We start from the raw sequence: 19,615 nt of genomic DNA on the forward strand, positions 1-19,615 counted from the left end.
GGTCGCACTGGTCCCGCTGAGTGGTCCTTTTCCTCTGGTGGCCGCTTCTCCCCTCATGGTTTCTGGGCCGTGTCAGCCATGCTCCAGTTGGAGCTTGTAGGCTGAGTGAAGGTGCCTGCTGTGACGGCCAGCAGGTTTTCCTGAGGGGCCCCTTGAAACCGTCCCAGCGGGTTCCCTCGGCCTTGTTTCTCAGCGCTTTGGCAAACTGCAGTGATACCCCCGAGGAAACCCTTTCTTCATGGCAGTGTCCCACCCCCAGCTGTTGCCCTGTGAACTGCATTTGGCTGTGGTGTGTACGGTTGTCCCGTTCAGAGCTGTGTCACCAAGCGGATGGTGGGTGAGCTGGTAGTAGAGGAGGCTATGGCCTGGGAGTAATTGGATCTGACTGTAGTGGCCTTGTCCTGTTTAGAGCATGATGAGCAATGTTAAGTCTGAAACGGTCCACCTGATAAGCGTTACTCACTGTGTGTAGGGCAGTCCCCACTTACTGTGGTTTCATTGTCTTGGTCAGCCGTGGTCTAGCCACATCATTATACACTGTTCTGAGAAGTGCGATGGAATTCCAGGCTGCCCAGCTCTGCCCGCTTCACTCAGCGTGTCCATGCTGTGTGTGCTACCCACCCAATAATCCCTTAGTAGCCATCGCAGCTACCAGACCTGCTGTTTGCGTATCGCAGTGTTTGTGTTCATAGAACCCTTACCTTTCTTGAGAGTGGCCCCAGAGTGCAAGAGTAGTGTTGCTGGTGACTTGGATGTTTCCAGAGAAACGGTGAAGTGCTTCCTCTAAGTGAGAAAACCCAGGGTTTAATACTGTGCTTGGTTTCAGGTGTCTCCTGAGAGCCTTGGAATGTATCCCCCAGACCCCCTTCCCAAGAGAGGCAGAGGAATAAAGACGGAGTATTTTAGCTGCTCTTAACCTGTTAAGAATTATTTCTTTTATGTCAGTGAAACAACATGACATGAACAGTGAGCTCTGCTCTTGACCCCTAACCCCTCTTACATTTCAGATAACGCTGAGAACCCCAGCTGTCAGGTGCCGTGTGGGCAGGCTGTCTCCTTCATGGATGTGCCCCCATGGCCTCACATCTGTGTGGCAGCAGGCTGCCGTGGAGCTTCTAGATGTCCGGGTGCCTCCCTTTAGAGAACAGCGTGAGGGTGCCATGTGTTGTGTTTCCTGGGTGTGTGGGTTTGAGGTCAGAGCGTCTTGTGTGTGGATGCTGGGTCTGGGCTGCTCCTGCTGAGCACCACCCCTAAGTCCTGTGGTCGTCTTGTGGGGATGGGTCCTGTGGTCTGTAAGGTTTGTGGATTCTTAGCATTTGAAACTAGGTTGAGTTGTTGCTGTAGCCCTGCCATCTGGGGCAGTGCAGAGAAGTTAGCTTTCCATTTTACATGGCTGACTTCAAGTGTAAAACACTGGCATGCTTTCTGGAGAAACAGCACAAGCGGCCACGTGTGACAGACCTGTAAGACCGATTCCTTATCTTTGCACACTGGCTGGTAGAGTACAATGTGACTAAAGATTTTGTTTTGCTTTGCTTAACATTTAATAGATAGACCATTACTTATTTGTAAATATTCTGTGCTCATTTTTATTCTCATTTGTTATTTACCATCTTATTTTTCTATGATTATTATATTTATGAGTTAGTGTCAGTCTCATTGCTTTCTTAATGTGAAGATTTTTATTTCTTTTTAAAAATATATATTTTTTGGGCCGGTGCTGCAGCTCACTAGGCTAATCTTCTGCCTGCGGCACCAGCACCCCAGGTTCTAGTCCCAGTTGGGGCACCGGATTCTGTCCCAGTTGCTCCTCTTCCAGTCCAGCTCTCTGCTGTGGCCCGGGAGTGCAGTGGAGGATGGCCCAAGTGCTTGGGCCCTGCACCCCATGGGAGACCAGGAGGAAGCACCTGGCTCCTGGCTTCTGATTGGCGCAGCGCTGGCCGTAGCAGCCACTTGGGGGGGGGGGGTGAACCAACAGAAGGAAGACCTTTCTCTCTCTCTCTCTCTCTCTCTCTCACTCACTCTCACTCTCACTCTCACTGTCTAACTCTGCCTGTCAAAGTAAATAAAAAAATACATATATTGCAAGTCAGAGTGTGTGGGAGAGAGATATCTTCCATCTGCTAGTTCACTCCCTAAATAGCTGCAATGGCCAGGGCTGGGTCAGGCTGAAGCCAGGAGCCAGGACCTTCTGCTGCTTTCCCACATGCGTTAGGGAGCTGGGTTGGAAGTGGAGTGGCTGGGCCTCAAACTAGCACCCGTATGGAGGCTGGCATTACAGGCGGCTCGCTATATAACCCCTGTGCTCAAGATGGCGGCCTTTGATGGTTGTATTTATTTGGACTATATTTATATACTGTTTAATGAAAGTAAATCATATTATATTTTAATTGTATTAGTTTTGTTGGATGTACTTTATATGATACATTTTTAAAAAGAATTTATTTGAAAAATGTTGCAGATAGGAGGAGAGACAGAGAGCGAGCAATCTTCCATCCACTGGTTCACTCCCCAAACACCTGCAACAGCCAAGGCTGGATCAGGCCGAAGCCAAGAGCCTGGAACTCTGTCTGGGGACCCAAGGAGTCTGCTGCTGCATTCCCAGGCACATGAGCAGGGAGCTGGATCGGAAGTGGAGCTGTAGTATTTGAACAGGTGCTCATGCAGGTGCTGCGCTCCCAGGCACATGAGCAGGGAGCTGGACCGGAAGTGGAGCTGTAGTATTTGAACAGGTGCTCATGCAGGTGCTGGCTGCGTTCCCAGGCACATGAGCAGGGAGCTGGACCGGAAGTGGAGCTGTAGTATTTGAGCAGGTGCTCATGCAGGTGCTGCGCTCCCAGGCACATGAGCAGGGAGCTGGACCGGAAGTGGAGCTGTAGTATTTGAGCAGGTGCTCATGCAGGCTGCTGGAGTCATACGTGGCAACTTAACCTGCTATGCCGCTTGTATGATCCATTCCAAAGGCAGCTTTGCACTCTGCATAGAAGAATTGCAAGCACAGTTAGGATTAGGATTGTGGGTTCTGGCATGTCTTTCAGACAGCAAGTGCGTGAGTCTAGGGTCCTTTCTTGTTGGTGAATATGAAAAGTGTTGGCTGTGTGGTCAGTCTTTGTACGAGGAATAGAAATTTGATGTGATAGTTCAATGAAATTTTAATAGATTCAGACTACTCAAAAAGGGAAAACACGAAAGTTGATTGAGAATATGGAAATTGGGTGCCGGCACTGTGGTGTAGTAGGCTAAGCCTCTGCCTACAGTGCCAGCGTCCCATATGGCTGCTGGTTTGAGTTCCGGATGCTCCACTTGTGATCCAGTTCCCTGCTAATGGCTTGGGGATGCAGTGGAAGATGGCTCAGGTACTTGGGCCCCTGCCTCCATGTGAGACACCTGGAAGATGCTCCTAGCTCCTAGCTTTGGATTGGCCCAGCTCTGGCCAAAGCGGCCGTTTACAGAGTGAACCAGCAGATGGATCACGTCTCTCACTGTCTCTCCCTCTCTCTATCCGTAACTATCTCTGAAACAAACAAATTTTTTTTTTAAGAGAATATAGAAGTTATGTTAGCTTTTATTTATTTTTTTAAGATTTATTTGTGAGAGTGGTGGGGAGGTGATTGAAAGATTGAAACCTTCCATCTGCTGGTTCAGGCTAAGTGGCCACCACAGCCAGGGCTGGGTCAGGCGGGAGCCGGGAGCCGGGAGCCGGGAGCTTCCCTCAGCCCTCCGCCATGGTCAGGGGCCCCAGCACTTCGGCGTCTTTGGCTGCTTTCACCAAGGAACTGGGTCAGAAACAGCAGCTGGGACTCAGGCTGACGTGGGAGCCAGCGTCGCAGCTGGTGGCAGTTCAGGCTGCTGTGCATGGCGCTGGCCTGAGTAACTTGGGAAGCACCTTGCCCAGCAGGGTGTGTGGGATGCTGTCAGTGTGGGCAGCGGGCTCTCTTCCCGCAGGGGACCAGGTAGGATTGGTGTCTTCTCCCCTCTGAGGAGCAGGACCAGCCTGCGCCGAGTGTGGCTGCAACATCCAGAGACGTGGGGCATGATGTGGAAAGTAATCAGCTGTTTTTTGTTCTTGTATTTTTATGCATTTACTTAGAGAGAGCGTGCTCCTCTCTGCCCGTTCACTGGTCACGTGCCTGTCACAGCCAGGGCTGGGCCAGGCCAAAGCCGAGAGCTGGGAACCCAATGCAAGTGTCTTGTGTGGTAATGGGGACCCAGTTATCTGAGCTGTTACCTGCTGCTTCCCGAAGTGTGCATTTGTAGGAAGCTGAGGTGGGAATTAGAGCCGGGTGCTGACTCAGGTGCTGTCGTATGGGATGTGGGTACCCCAAGCTGTGTCTTACTCACTAGATCCAACAACTACCGCATGATCTTTATTTTGAAACAGTAATTCTGCAGCATTTTATATTAAAACCAGGCTGCACTCTGCTGCATATCTTCACAAAAATGTCTAGAATGTGTAGTTTTAGAGTCACGTGAACCATATTGTTACACTTTATCGTCCTTTGCATTTAGGATTCCAGACGTTTTCACTTTCAGTCTCTCCAGGTGACGACTGTTGATTAGCGATCATTTGCCTTCCCTGTTCATTTATCTTTAGAAGTAGAATCTGATCATCCCGTTGTTTGCATTACTATGTCTAATTTTTACATAAACTCCTCGATTTCAGCCCAATATTTTCCAGATTTACAGATGCCAGAGAAGTTAAGTGGGTTGTCCAAATTCTTGCGTAGCTAAAAGTTACACATTGGATAGTTCTTTTCACACTTGAGCTCATGGTTTTTTCAGCTCTTGGGAGTTGGTCACTGTAGCAGAAATGGTGTAAAATGGATCTCGGTTTGCGAATAACGTGCTTCTTTCTTTTCTAACTTGTCAGTTATTCGACAAAGAAGGGAAGCAGATGCTGCGTTATTTTCGGAACTCCACAGAAAACTTCATTCCCAGGTATAATGCAAGCATTCTGAAAGAAATTCCACTAGTTAGTACAATGGGCATATTTGAACGTGTGTGTGTGTGGGGGGGGTGTCATATTAACATACTCTGAAATTCGTAGTGGCTTTTAGTTGTAGCGAGTGTTTGCTTTTTTAGGGCTATTATTAGAAGTAAGCTTTGGATGAGTGAGGTTCCGTTGGGAACATCCCCAGGCAGGTGTGAGCGTGTGTCCCAGACACCCGAGTGACTGCCAGGTGGAGTGCTCACGTGTTAACAGCAGCTCATCAAGCTTATCCTGCTGATGCGCTTTCCTGTGTGTGGGGTCCTAATTTGTCCTGCTGTAGGGGGGAGCTAACCACAGTGATCTTAAACATCTTGTGATCGATGTTGGTACTTGAAAGCACATCAGGGGATTTGTGCCCCTGATGTTTTACACAAGCCTTTGTGAGCCTGTCTGTTGCTCTGTGAATTGTGGTTTCTGGCCGCGAGGGACCTGGATTCATCCAGCTTTCTTCTGCAGAGACAGTGGATCTAGAGGGGTTTAATGCTTTGCCCAGCAAAGCCTGTGTTTTGAGCCTGTTCATGTACTGTGCCCTGAAAGCGGGGCTGGGGAAGCTGCTCTTGCCAAGGGGCTGTGGACACCTACAGCGCCATCTGCAGGCCGCACAGTTAGCAGCTTGCGCCTCAGCCTGCTCTAGCTTACTAAATTGCGAGTCTGCTTGAGGTTGTCTTGGCAGGCCAGACCCGGTGGTTTCACGGGCCTCAATGGTTTGGGGCTGGCCGTTCCCCACCACTGCCTTAAAGAAGGAAACTTATGTTTATTTGCTGGCCATTTTGATTTCTTAATTCAGTCTCATCCATTTGAATTCTGTTATATAAGTATGCTTTTCCATCTATGATAGAAGTTATGGAGTCAGGAGAAGTCCTTTTTTTGTGCATTGATTTCTGGACACATTGTTTCAAACCGTGATGTCATGTTTGGAATTCCGAATCTTTGTTTGAAATAGTGGCCAACTTCTTAGGGCCCACCCAGAACTCACTTGATTTTTCATTTTGTGGCTGGATATGAAAGGAAGCACTAGGCAGTAATGGTGTAACACCAGTAATTAATCAAAGTCTAGAAAATAGGTACAGACCATAGCTCTCATTGCTTGGCTGAAATGTGTATTCCTCAGAAGTGCGAGGCTTGCTGGTGGTGTTCGTCCTGCCGTCCTGCGGGCTGCCCACTGCCCTGCATGCCTTGCGGGGGAGCTGAACGTGCAGCTTAGTGCTTACTGTTAATGTTTTCGCCTCTGGGGAGGGGTCCAGGTGAGGAGTGGAGATGTGGTGGTCCTGGGCGGGGCCCGGATGTGTAGCTGACAGAGAGGGCTGAGGAAGTGTGGCGGGGCCAGTGAGATGTGGCCAAGCGCAGTGCGGGGGCCAGGGCTGTGTGGAGGCCGTGGGGGCCCCTGGGTGGAGCCAGCTGTTTGCTGGTGCTGGTTAAGTAGCTGCTTCAGGAGACAGCTGTTCTGGAGTCTTTGTGGTCCCGTGGTGTCTTCACATTTGGAAGTGGAATGTCTGCACTGGGGTCCTTTCAGAGTCCGGGTAGCGGGGTCATGAGTGGTCCAGGGCAGGCTGAGCGCCAGTGCCGGTGAGAGTTGTGAGGCTCTTCTGTTTGCCTCACCAGGTCTGTTCTCTCCCTGTTTTCCCTGCTGCTCTGGGATGTGTCCCTGTCCCCTTGCCTTGCAGGAAGCAGCTGGGACTGGCCGGGAAAGGGGAGCGGAGGCCGGGCGGTGGAGCCTGTCGCGAGTGACGGTTTGGCTGATCAGTGCCTGCGTGTCCTGCAGGCAGGCGCCCTCCCGGGCTGCAGGGAGTTCACCTTCACCTTTGCCTTGAGGTCTAGGGCGGTGGCCCCGTCTGCTGGTGCTGCTGGAGCTGCCGGCTGCCCCTGTCCTGTGTTGTTCCCTGTTCCTGTCTACACCTGTTCCCCTGTTCCTGTCTACACCTGTGCCCGTGCCTGCAGCACACTGATACTGGATGGTTAATACCAGCTCTTTTTGTATTAAAACAGTGTTGCTTCCTCCTTTAAACAATGTCATTTGCTAACTTTTTGGTGCACAGTTTTGTTCCTTTTTGGAACGTGGCTCATTTTCATCCCCTTGTTCATGTTTCTAAAAAGAGCTGGAATCTCAGGTGTGCGAGGTGGGACTTGTTGGCCTGTTGCTGCGCAGTACTCAGACGCTGCTTAGGAGATGCCACAGGGCCTTGGCAACTGCACGGCACGTGCGCATTCCTGATGTCACACCCTTGGGCGTCCCTTCACATCCACCCTCTGCAGCCTGAGTTCCCCCAGACCAGACACCCGGCGCCATCTTGGCTCCCCAAGTCCTGTCGACTGTTCCTCTGCTGCCTGTCTCCCTCTGTCCCTTTTGGTTTATCTGGCTGACCCTCTGATCTGGGTTTGAACCCTGGCGTAGAGCGTGGTGATGTAGGTAAGTGTTAAGGTTTGCCGTGTGCCTTAGCTGCGTGGACTGAGGAGAACATGTCCCGTCGTAGATGCTCTGATCGTGGGAGGAGATGATGGGGGGGGGGGGGACTTGACCCTGTCGGTTATCCCGGATGGCGGCTGGTGTTAGATGCGGCTCCTTAGCAAGGTGTCTCTGTGGCGCAGGCAGACTGAGGTTTGGCTACCTGTCCTGCATCAGGGAGTTGCTGAGCTCAGAGAATGGTCAAGATCACAGGCTTGAACACACACTGGACCTTCAGGTCGTCACGTGCCCTTCCGGGCCTCAGTCCTCCCAGGTTCCCTGCTGGTGTGTGGTTCCTGCCTCTCCAGGCACTGTGTGAACTGTCAGAGAAGGGGTCCTGTGAAGGCCTGCCTCTGCACCCTGAAATCCGCCTTTCTTGGGGTGGCGTCTGAGGCCCCTTCATTTCTGTTTTCGGTTCTTCCTGGGCCCCCAGCTCCAGCGGATTGGTCCGTTTATGGTCTGGACTCTCGCTCAGTCCGTCTCTAGAGGCTCAGGCTGCACTGGGAGCTCTTGCTGACCTGTGAGCTGTCGTGGTCTTGTTGCTGCTGCCAGACTGACACTCTGACGGGCCAGCGTCTCCTCGCTGGGCGCCCCAGCAGGGGTTGATGAGTACCCACAGCATGTCTAAACCAGCTGCAAGGTGGAGGCTATTTCTTTCTTTGTTTTTTTATTAATTTACTTTTTAAAGTTTTATTTATTTCATTTGAAAGGCAGAGTTACAGACAGGCAGAGAGAGAGAAAGAGAGAGCGAGCGAGAGAAGTCTTCCATCTGCTGACTCACTTCCCAAATGGCTGCAATGGCTGCGGCTGAGCCAGGCAGAAGCCAGGTGCCAGAAGCTTCTTCTGGGTCTCCCACATGGGTACAGAGGCCTAAGTACTTGGGCCATCTTCTGCTGCTTTCCCAGGCACATTGGCAGGGAGCTGGATCAGAAGCAGAGCAGGCAAGACTCGAACCAGCACCCATTGGGATGCCAGTGCTGTAGGCAGCAGCTTTATCTTCTTCGCCACAGTACCAGGCCCAGATGACAATTTAAATACCTGAGATGAGCTGCTGCTTTCAGGGAACTCCCAGGGAATGACGATTTGGTTAGTGTAGGTAACCATCGTGATTTGTTAATAAGGATGCTTGTGTAGTGTGGCCCGTGCACCCACAGGTAGCTCTGTGTGAATTCTAGATAGCACTCACTGAGGTTGGCGCTGTTCTGTTTGTGAGTTAGGGTGCTGTGATTCACAAGTGGAAATAAGTGCAGCCTGTTTGGTAGTCCTTACATGGGAACCTCCAGACATCTGAGAGTCCTGCAGGGCCAAACCTTGAGTTCTGGTAAACGTGACACTGAGACTAATAACTCTTGCACTTGAGAATTCTTTTTTTTTTTTTTGTGGCCTGAATGAGACATTGATAAATGAGGAAAAAATTGCATATTTTATGATGACATTTATTTTATACTCAGTGTTTGAAAATTCCCAAGACTTTCCCAGGGGACACAGTATTGTTCAGGAGCAGGGTCATTCACACTTGTTCTCAGGCGAGAATGTAGGGGAGAAAGCATGCGAGGGTGTTGGTGGGAGAGGAGCAATGCTTCTGGTCTTCTGACGTGGCACCGTGCGTGTTGGTAACACATGAAATGAGCCTGGGTTTGAGGTTACCATGTGAATTTTAAAGTGCATTTCTATTTTGGAAGTAAGTATAATTCAGAGGAGAGGAAAATAAAACTGGAGAGTTACATGAAACAGTTCTTTTAATACTGACCTTTTTTTTAATTTTTCTAAACAGGGAGTTTTGAAAAATAAATGGTCGATACTCTACCTCTTGCTGAACCTTAGCGAGGACCCACGCAAGCAGACAGGCAAGGTAACCATTCTGCTGTAGCCACTGAATGTCTTTTCTGGGGACAGTCACTCCAAATTTGAATAACTGTCCATTTCAAATGCTTGTCTGGTCACGGAGGGCCACCAGATTTCTTTGGGTTACCTTGTTTTGAGGGCAGTTTTGGTTAGTGTGTGGTTCCCCGGAATGTTCCTCATCGTTGTGTTATCTAAGTGTGACAACATGTGATTAAGTAGAAATTAGAGAGATTAAATAGAAATGGTCAGTTTGTAAAGTTCCCAGCACCCCGCAGGGGGTGCTTCTCTCTGCGCTGGAAGACTGTAGGAGGATCTTGAGCTTGCAGTTGGGAAAGTCTAGGGTTGAGCTGTGAGTGGTCAGACCACGTAGGACGTGTGGGAGTTCAGGAAACCTGGGACTCTGTTGGTTCTGCACATTTCAAAAAAAGACCAAGCAGCGGATATATCGTTTAGTGAGTGTGAAATCCACGCCCAGGTCCACAAACGGGAAGGAAGTACGGATGTCAGTTCTCCTGCTGAGTGCATGTCTGCTTGTTTTCAGGTTTCCAGCTACGCTGCGTTATTTGCTCAAGCATTACCCAGAGATGCTCACTCAACTCCCTACTACTACGCCAGGCCTCAGACCCTCCCGCTGAGCTACCAGGACCGCAGTGCGCAGTCGGCACAGAGCGCGGGCAGCATGGGCAGCAGCGGCGTCAGCAGCCTCAGCATGCTCACCCTCAACGGCCCCGGGCCCACACCGCACTCGCTCCTCCCGGGGTAATGCTGCCCGCACGGCGTCTGGACGGGAACGGAAAGTCCGCAGGCTTTTGACTGAGCCTTCTGTGTGGGAGTCCTCGAAAGTGTCTGAAGTCAAGTCAGGGGAGTTACCTTCAAGAACTGAGCTCCTCAGTAGAGGATTGGCCACGTTAGAGCATGGACTGAGATGGTAACATACAGGGGGACACGGCGTGGGCCGCCTGCCCTGCAGCTTCACGTGCTGCCGTCTGGTCACAGGGAGACCCAGAGTGTGTGATGCGGAGAGCGCCGCGCAGGGCCTTGGTGGCCTTCAGAGCCTTGTTTCTCAGTGCACATTTTTGCGTGTAGATAGGGGGTGGCTTTGCTTTTTGCCGTGCTTCATTCTGGGAAATCACATGAAATAGGATTAAAAAGTGGATATTTTCCCAAGAGAACAGTGGTTAAGGATTTAGCAACACATGAAGGCTGTTTCCCTTGTGTTAGAGTGTGTGCACTACGTTCATGGGCTATCAGTAGGGTCTTCTAATGTCTTTGCAGGCAGTGCTCCCCAAAGATAATGTAAAACCATTTTTTTTTTTTTTTTTGACAGGCAGAGTGGACATTGAGAGAGAGAGACAGAGAGAAAGGTCTTCCTTTTTGCCGTTGGTTCACCCTCCAATGGCCGCCATGGCTGGCACGCTGCGGCCGGCGCACCGCACTAATCCAATGACAGGAGCCAGGTGCTTCTCCTGGTCTCCCATGGGGTGCAGGGCCCAAGTACTTGGGCCATCCTCCACTGCACTCCCTGGCCACAGCAGAGAGCTGGCCTGGAAGAGGGGCAACCGGGACTAGAACCTGGTGTGCCGGCGCCGCAAGGTGGAGGATTAGCCTAGTGAGCCGTGTCGCCGGCCGTAAAACCATATTCTGACTTGAAAAAGTAAACTGGCATTCTCATTTATGCCTTAATAGTCGTTGTCATGACATAAAAACTACATAGAGAGCTTTGAACTGGGTCAGTCTTTTAGAACTATTCACTTAAACTTAGATCTGTTAAAAGAGATACTTTTAGTAAATGTTATGAATCGCTTTCCCATGATAAGTAGGGGCCAGCATTGTGGCGTGGTGGGTGAAGCTGCCTGCGACTCTGGCATCCATAGTGGGGTGCTGATTTGAGATCCCGCTGCTCTACTTCTAACCCAGCTTCCTGCTGATGCGCCTGGGAGGGCAGTGGAAAATGACCTGACTACTTGGGCCCCTGCCACCCTTGTGGGAGACCCGGATGGAGTTCCTAGCTCATGGCTTTGGCTTGACCCAGCCCTGGCCATTACAGCCATTTGGGGAGTGAGCCAGTGGATGGAAGACCTTGCTCTCTCCTGCTCTATCTCTTCCTCTGAGTCACTCTGCCTTTCAAATGAATAATTAAATCTAAAAAAAATCAGATAAATAAAGGCTATGCCAGTTTTCTCCTCTTCTGCCTCACTTCAGGCATGGGTTGGACATGAACTCATTGTTTTTACTTCAGTACAAATCAGAACTCTGCACCTAGGAGCAGTAGTGCAGTTGGTGATTCTTGGTTTTTGTGTTTTACAGGCCCTAAAGTGGTATTATTTGAAGTTGTCAGAGCATATGTTCTTTTTTTTTTAAACATTTATTTTTTATTTATTTGAAAGAACAGTTACAGAGAGAGATAGAAACAGAGAGAAAGGTCTTCCATCTGCTGGTTCACTCTCCAGATGGCTGCTGGAGCTGTGCTGATCAGAAGCCAGGAGCCAGGAGTTTCCTCCAGGTCTCCCACGTGGGTGCAGGGCCCAGGACTTGTCCACCTTCCACTGCTTTCCCAGGCCACAGCAGAGAGCTGGACGGGAAGAGGAGCAGCCGGGACTTGAACCAGCAACCATATGGGATGCCAGTGCTTCAGGCCAGGGCTTTAACCCACTGTATCACAGCATTGGTCCCAGAGCGTATTTTCTTGAATTTTCATGAATAGCTTTGATGTTTCCCCCAAATATTAAAGAAATTAACTTGGGGCCGGCACTGTGGTACAACGGGTTAATGCAATGGCCTGAAATGCTGGTGTCCCATATGGGCACTGGTTCGAGACCCGGCTGCTCCACTTCCGATCCAGCTCTCTGCTATGGCCTGGGAAAGCAGTGAATGGCCCAAATCCTTGGGTGCCTGCACCTGCATGGGAGACCCAGAGGAGGCTCCTGGCTTCGGATTGGCTCAGCTCCGGCCATTGTAGCCAATTGGGGAGTGAACCAGCAGATGAAAGACCTCTCTCTCTCTCTCCCTCTCCCTCTCTCTCCCTCTCCCTCCCTCCCTCCCTCCCTCCTCCTCTCCCCTTCTCCCCTTCTCCCCCCCCCCCCCCCCGCCTCTCCCCTCTCTGTGTAACCCTGACTTTAAAATGAATAAATAAACCTTTAGGAAAAAAAAGAAATTAACTTGACCTTGAACGTGCGTTGTTTTGCCTTACATGTCATGGAGTCATACGCTTTGTTAAAATTAGTTGAAACTACAGTGTTCCTTTGCGTTCTGAGCACCAAAAAGTGAGGAGACCGTGAGGACAGGCAAATGAGAGGTCAGGTGTTTCAGCCCCCGCTAGAAAATCTGGAGTTCAGGGTTTCATCCTGAGGTTGGCAGTGCACAGAGGAAATAGGCAGGTAACGTGTGTTACGTGTTTCTGAAGTCAGGTCCCATGGGTTTTGTCTTTTCTGATGAGAAGTGTGTGGAAGGCAGAGCAGTGACCCTTGGCAGTGCCACTGCTCTGCTGCTGAGACCCAGGGTGTCCTGTGAGGTTCCGGGGACTTCGTGGCTGTGGCCTGTCCCACTGGGGTGAAGTCAGGTGTTGCCTCTGAAACATACACATTCTGTCGTTCAGTGTTGTGTCAAGACAGAGATTCCCAGGAATGCCTCTGTGTCTTGGGTGGGGGCCTGGTTGTTTGAAGGTTGTGATGTTGCCTCCTCCTTTCAGACAGCCTCACCAAGCCCCGGGAGTAGGAGACGGCCTTCGGCAGCAGTTGGGGTCGCGTCTTGCATGGACTCTAAGTGCAAATCAGCCTTCCTCTCAAGCCTCTACCTCGAAAGGCATCCCAAACTCCGCTTCTCGCAACACGACGAGGCCAAGGAGAGACGGGGACACGGGCGGTGAGTGAGGGCTTTCTCATCGTCACGTTGCCTTTGAACGTTTAGAATCCATCCGTCCGTGATTGAAAACACTGATCTAGGATTTCTACTAGAACTTATGCTGAAGGCAGAATCCCTGCTGTTGTCTTTTTTTTTTTTTTTTAATATTTCATTTATGTGAAAGGCAGAATTACAGAGAAAGAGGAAGAGACAGAGAGAGTGTGAGGTCTTCCGTCTGCTGGTTTACTCTCCAGTGGCCGTAACAGCCAGAGCTGGGTTGATCCAAAGTCAGGAGCCAAGAGCTTCTTATGGGTCTCCCACATGGGTACAGGATCCCACGCACCTGGGCCATCTTCCACTGCTCTTCCAGGTACATTAGCAGGGAGCGGGATCAGAAGTGGAGTAGCTGGGACTCGAACCAGCGTCCATATTGGATGCCAGTGCTGCAGGCTGTGGGTTTGCCTGCTGCGCCACGGCGCGGCCCCTGCTGTGGTCTCTTGATGCCTGCTTTCCTCCCTGTCACCCTCAACTTCTCTTCCAGTGCCATCCTCTGCTCAGCCGTTGTCTGCATGCTTCCCCACCCCCACCCCCACCCCAGCGTTGCCATTCGCTCCTGTTGCATGCCCACTTCCGCTTTCCTGTTGGCTTCCTTCCTGCGAAGCCTCTGCTCGGGGACGCATGTCAAAGGCACTTTCCCACTAAGACGCAGCTCCAGGAAGGGCTGCATCGTCTCGCTCACGGCACCAGTGCTCCGCACAGTCCTGGGACACAGAGGAAGCTCGGGGAGCGTTAGGTGGTGGTGAAGTCAATACCTCCTGGAGAGTCCAGAGGAACTGTAGATAGCGATGCCCGAGCCACAGGTGTCCTGGAAGTAGAGGATGGGCTTTGCCAGCAGCTCAGTGTGCCGCCTCCAGCGTTGCTCCGGGTCTCCCCGTCCTGGTAGGATGCGGGGCAGGGCATCTGTAGTGCTTCCTGCGTGCGCCAGCCTCTGCCTGCAGCAGCTGTGTGTGTGGCCCGGCGTGTTCGCTTCCAGACTTTGCCCCTGATGTCTGACCAGCACTTTCAAACTTCTGTTCTGTGCCAAGTGGGAAAGGCAGTTCAGAGGGAGAACGGTGGGACAGACAGCGAGTGTGCCGCAGTGAGGGACTGGACCACGCGGGTTAGTGACAGCTGTCCTCACATTTTACATGTGGGGTGGGTGGGAAGAACCCGGGTTGTGAATGAGTCTGTTAGAATGGCAGTGTTGTGTTTGCATCGGAGTAGACCCCAGGGGGAGGGGCAGGGTGGAGGGGCGATCGCAGCAGTGGAGGGGTCCGTTCTCGGGAAGACCTGGTCCCAGCTGCCTTTGCCCACAAAGCGTGCACTGGACAGAGCTGCAGAGAGGAGCAGACAGCCCCACAGTGAGAGGCGCATGGGTCAGCGTCCTGCTCCTCTGTGCTGGAGTAGCGGATACCTGCAGCCCAGGACGGCTGCCACGCCCATGAGCTACGTGCCCTTGCTCTGCCCCCGTGTCTGGCAGCTGGAGGCTGTGCCCTGTGGGCTTCTCCTCCCGCTCTGACGTTTTGCATGTATAGGTATTGCTTCCTCTTCCTTAGTTGGCTCATCACGCAAATTCTGCCTTGGCTTTTGTCCGGGGGGGATTATGAAAACCTTAAGTAGCTGTTCTCTGCTTCTAATTCCTTTTTGTGTGGTGTTGGGGAGGGGCCTAGGTCATTGTGCATCTGTTTGGTGAGCTGGTTTTGACAAGTGCTGTCAGTTAAAGCTGACCCCGCCCCTCATGTTTCCTGAGCTGTGCTCTGATTTTATTAGTACCCTCTGATGAGTTCACAGGAAGTGGAATGAAAAGGTCAGCTTAGGGGTGGGTGTTGTGGCACAGCATTTCAAGCCGCTGCTGTGACACTGGCAGGCTGTGTCAGTGCCCATTTGAGTCCTGGCTGCTTCACTGCAGTCCAGCTCCCTGCTCACTGCCCGAGAGCAGCAGAGGACAGCCCAAGTGCTTGGGCCCCTGCAGCCACGGGGGAGGCCTTGAGGGAGCTTCCAGACCCTGCCTTCGGTCTGAGCCAGCCCTGGCTGGTGTAGGCATTTGGGGAGTGAACCAGAGGATGGAAGTGTTCTGTCTGTCTGTCCGTCTCTCTGTGCCTCTCAAGTAAGTTACAGAAAACCAGAAGATAAAGTACATCAAGTGACAGCAGGGATTTAAAACACCTCGAAAGGAATGTTAGGCTTGTATCACATCAGCCTCTGTAGTCCAGTCCTGGCTGTTGTGGCCACTTGGGGAGGGGACCAGCAGAAGGAGGGTCTCTGTCACTCTGCCATTCAAATAAATAAATCTAAAAAAAGTTAGTTTATTTTGGTAGTGAAACAATCTGAAATCCATGTGCGTTTTTCATAACACACATTTCCCGTGACCTTTTTGAAGACCTCCCATGTGTTGGGTTCTCACAGGCAGCCCCATCGCGAGAGAACTTCTCCTGGGGAGTTGCACCACCTCAACCCCCCACCCTGGCAGAACGGGCGTCTTTCTTCCTGTCCTTGCTCTTCCCGGCCTGACCTCATTTACGAGTTGGTAGACTTCGGCCTTCTGGAAATATAGCATCTAATAGCATTCATTTCATCTTAAAATGTGTTTATTAGTAACTATTCTTCGTTTTGCAGGGACATCGGAAGTTACCGAAGCAGCTCTCGTGAGAGATATTTTGTACGTCTTCCAGGGCATAGATGGCAAAAATATCAAAATGAGCAACACTGAAAACTGTTACAAAGTGGAAGGAAAGGTACCGTGACATAAATCTAGTTTAAAATATTCAAAAGGATCATTAAGTGCAGTTAGTGAGCTGTTAGACTATCAGGTATCAGGGTTTGTACTGCGTAAGTGCACTGCCAACGTGTGGTTTATGCGTCCCTGTCCAGTTTGTGGCTGGTGTGATTCTGTTACTGGGCCCTCTGGGCAGTGCCTGCTTCCTCTCATATTCACTATGCAGCTGCCCATGGAGCCCTATACCCGCATTCTGCAGCAGAGGTCACGGCCTTGAGGGACAGGTGCAGCTCAGGGGTCTTTGCTTGATCCTTTCCTCTTCCGGAACCTGCCTTTCCCGTGGCACCCTTGGCCCCAGCCCTTCACAGAGCGACTGTCACAGCCTCTGTCTCACTGAGGACCAGGCCCAGGCCCAGCAGCGCTACACAGATGGATGTGACACAGCTTAGCATTCCTGTCAAGGCGCTGTCACTTGATGCGTTTTGTTTTCTGTAACTTACTTGAGAGGCAGGGAGACAGACATACAGAACACTTCCATCCTCTGGTTTACTCCCCAAATGCCTACACCAGCTGGGGCTGGGTCAGACCTAAGGCAGGATTTGCAAGCTCAATCTGTCCTTCCTCTGTGGGTGGCAGAGACCTAAAGCCTTGAGCCTCTCAGGGTCTACATGGGCAGGAAGCTGGAGTCAGGAGCTGGACCAGGAGTGGAGCCCAGGCACTGCAGGGGTAACTGCCAGGCTGATGCCCACCCCGATGCCTTTTCTTTTGTTGATGGTGGATTAGTTATTGTTAACGTCCATGTGGGGCAGCCCAAGAAGTTTCATATTAAAGTACACGTGGTTGAAAAATGAAATTAAAATTCTGGTATTGGTCTTCAGTTTTTAACTCTGAATATATTTACTTTTAGGCAAACCTGAGTAAATCTTTGAGGGACACGGCAGTGCGACTCGCGGAGCTGGGGTGGCTGCATAATAAAATCAGGAAGTACACTGACCACAGGAGTCTGGACCGCTCCTTCGGACTTGTAGGTCAGGTGCGTCCACTGTCTCTAAAATACTGGGGAGTGCTGGATCCACCTTAAATCTCTGTGAAAATAACTCTGAAGCGGGCTCTTTGTAAAGAGAGCGGTTTTGAGAATTGTATCATCAGGATCCACTCTGGAAGACAGAAGCTACTGCGGTGTTGGCAGAGCCTGCTGAATGCAGCAGATGGGTTGAGCAGTGAAAGGAGACAGCCTGGAGCATGTGGTCACTTGGGAGCCGGCGAGAGTGGAGCCGTCAGGCCCCAGAGCGTGGGGGACCTGCTCGCTGCTCTCCTGCTTCAGGCAGGTGGAGGAGTGGCCCTGCTGGGACACAGGTCTGTGAGCAGGGCATCTGCCGCTGCATTGGCCAGCCCTGCTGCTGCCATCGCTGATGGACAAGCAAGTTGTTGGGGCTGGTGTGCTATTCCTTCTCCCTCCTCCTGCCTGGTGTTAGGAAGTGGTGGACATAAAGAAGTGGTATTAGATTTTTATTTTCCCAATTTTTTGTATTTACTAGAGAGACAGACAGATCCCTCCAATGCCTGCAGTAGCTGGGACTGGGCTAGGGCCACAGCTAGGAGCTCAGTGCAGGCCTCCAGCCTGGGCAGTAGGAGCCACCACTTGAGCTGTCACCGTTACCTCCCAGGGTCTGCAGTAGCAAGAAGCTGGAGTTGAGCTGGGGCTGTGACTGGCACACAGGGCCCTGATGTGGGGCCAGGCGTCTTAGCTGCCAGGCCAAACAGCTGCTCTCTGCAGTAACGCCCTCCTCCCCCTGTCCCTTTTAAGAAAAGATAATTTATTTGAGAGGCAGAGTTACAGAGAGAGGGAGAGACAGAGAAAGAGATCTTCCATCTGCTGGTTCACTCCTCAGATGGCCGCAGTGGCCGGAGCTGGGCAATCTGAAGTCAGGAGCCGAGAACTCCATCCAGGTCTCCCAGGTGGCGGTCTGAGCCTAATACTTGGGCCATCTCATCTTCTGCCTTCCCAGGAGCATTAGCAGGAAAGTGGGTCAGAAGTGAAGCAGCTGGGACTTGAATCAGCACTCACGGGGTGCCCTTGTCTCCTGATACAGGCTTAACCCACTGTGCCACAGTGCCGGCTCCCTCTCCCCAGTCCCTTTTTAATTGTTAGGTGGTGCATAGTTGTGGGCACAGCTTGATTCTTGGGCAGTGACCATTGCCATTCTAATTCTCCGAAAAGTCACAGAGGAATCACAGAACAGCTCTGCCTACAAGTACCCGTCGGGGTGCTGGTGGGAGTTGTGCGACTGTGTCTCTGCCCTGGGGGCTGGGGTTGGGCTTCGGTAAGACAGGGTGCTGTGCCGTGGTTTGCTCCGAGTGCTACTTAAGAAACCTGGGCTGAAGCTTGGCGGGATCCAGGCTGTGGTCAGCACGTGGGGGCCGTTGAGGGGCCAGAATTTAGTGCCGCTGCACGTCACCAGGACTGTCTGAAGGCGTCGCCTTGGCACCAGCACGGGGCGGTGTGCAGGAGTGCGTCTCGCCGCATTGTTCTTTTCCCTTTCCCCGCAGAGCTTCTGTGCCGCCCTGCACCAGGAACTCAAAGAGTACTACCGGTTGCTCTCTGTTTTACACTCCCAGGTAAACTTTGTTGTTATTTTGATTTCTCCGTGATTTGAAAGGTTAAAAAGTGAAGCTATTATAGAATATTATAAATTGCTGCATACATTATTTTTAAAAGATAGACTGTATCTCCTATATTTGTAGGGTCTAAATATCTGTAGAGGTCTGCTGTAGCCAAAGGCCAGTTATTTGTTGATTTTCAATCCCTCTGACCATTTGAAGAGTTCTGCAGCATGAGAGGGGACCTCCTGCTTCAGTTTAATGAGAATAATCACTGCCTTGCATGGCTTTGTGTAGAAGCGTAAAGATGGGGAAGATTCGTTGCCTGTATTAAACCCTCTACCTCTGTTGTCTTTCAGCTGCAGCTAGAGGATGATCAGGGAGTGAATTTGGGATTTGAGAGTAGCTTAACACTGCGACGCCTCCTGGTTTGGACGTATGACCCCAAAATAAGGCTGAAGACCCTCGCGGCGCTAGTGGATCACTGCCAAGGTCCCTCTGTATTTCTTGTGTGTTTGCTTCCTGGACTTGCTTTGTTTCAGAACTCGTGTGGTGCATGCCCTTTCTTTTTTTTTTTTCAAGATTTATTTATTTATTTGAAAGTCAGAGTTACATGGAGAGAGAAGGTGAAGCAGAGAGAGAGGTCTTCCATCTGCTTGTTCACTGCCCAGTTGGCTGCAACAGCCACAGCTGTGCTGATCCGGAGCCAGGAGCCAGGAGCTTCTTCTGGGTCTTCTGCATGGGTGCAGGGGCCCAAGGACTCAGGCCATCTTCCACCGCTTTCCCTGGCCACAGCAGAGAGCCGGATTGAAAACGGAGCAGCCGGGACTCGAACCAGTGCCTATATGGGATGCTGGCACTGTAGGCGGCGGGCCTTACCTGCTATGCCACAGCAGCCCCTGCCCTGTCCTTTTGTGTCCTCTGCAGTCACCAATACGTTGATGGGCACAAGGTGACATGTGTGACCGTGAAGATATCACCTTTGTCTTTGTGATCGGCTGTTTATCTTAATGGTGACGATGGCGTGGAGGGGTTCTCTGGTGTTGGCAGGCTTTGAGTTCTGTGTTTCTCTTTCATTTGAATCTTAACAGGCAGCCTTTCCTGGGTTGGTTACCTTGCTCTCTTTCCTGTTGAGGCTGGG

The 19,615-nt window shown here is 51.4% G+C and overlaps 1 protein-coding gene across 4 annotated transcripts in view; it reads left to right on the forward strand.

Moving 5' to 3' along the window:
• Positions 1–19,615, forward strand: part of TUBGCP3 (tubulin gamma complex component 3) — an 85,044-nt gene that overhangs the window by 12,421 nt on the left and 53,008 nt on the right. For all 4 annotated transcript variants that reach the window (XR_007917722.2, XM_051841681.2, XM_051841682.2 and 1 more), the window contains 8 exons: positions 4,871–4,938; positions 9,208–9,285; positions 9,820–10,037; positions 12,967–13,139; positions 15,774–15,892; positions 16,781–16,906; positions 18,424–18,492; positions 18,834–18,966. Coding sequence is in view for 3 of the 4 variants with exons in the window: in XM_051841681.2 (XP_051697641.2) it covers positions 4,871–4,938; positions 9,208–9,285; positions 9,820–10,037; positions 12,967–13,139; positions 15,774–15,892; positions 16,781–16,906; positions 18,424–18,492; positions 18,834–18,966 (984 nt within the window). In the remaining variant the exon portion in view is untranslated. The remainder of the gene's footprint in view (positions 1–4,870; positions 4,939–9,207; positions 9,286–9,819; positions 10,038–12,966; positions 13,140–15,773; positions 15,893–16,780; positions 16,907–18,423; positions 18,493–18,833; positions 18,967–19,615) is intronic.

This window comes from Oryctolagus cuniculus, chromosome 9 (genome assembly GCF_964237555.1).
Source record: "Oryctolagus cuniculus chromosome 9, mOryCun1.1, whole genome shotgun sequence".
NCBI lineage: Eukaryota > Metazoa > Chordata > Mammalia > Lagomorpha > Leporidae > Oryctolagus > Oryctolagus cuniculus.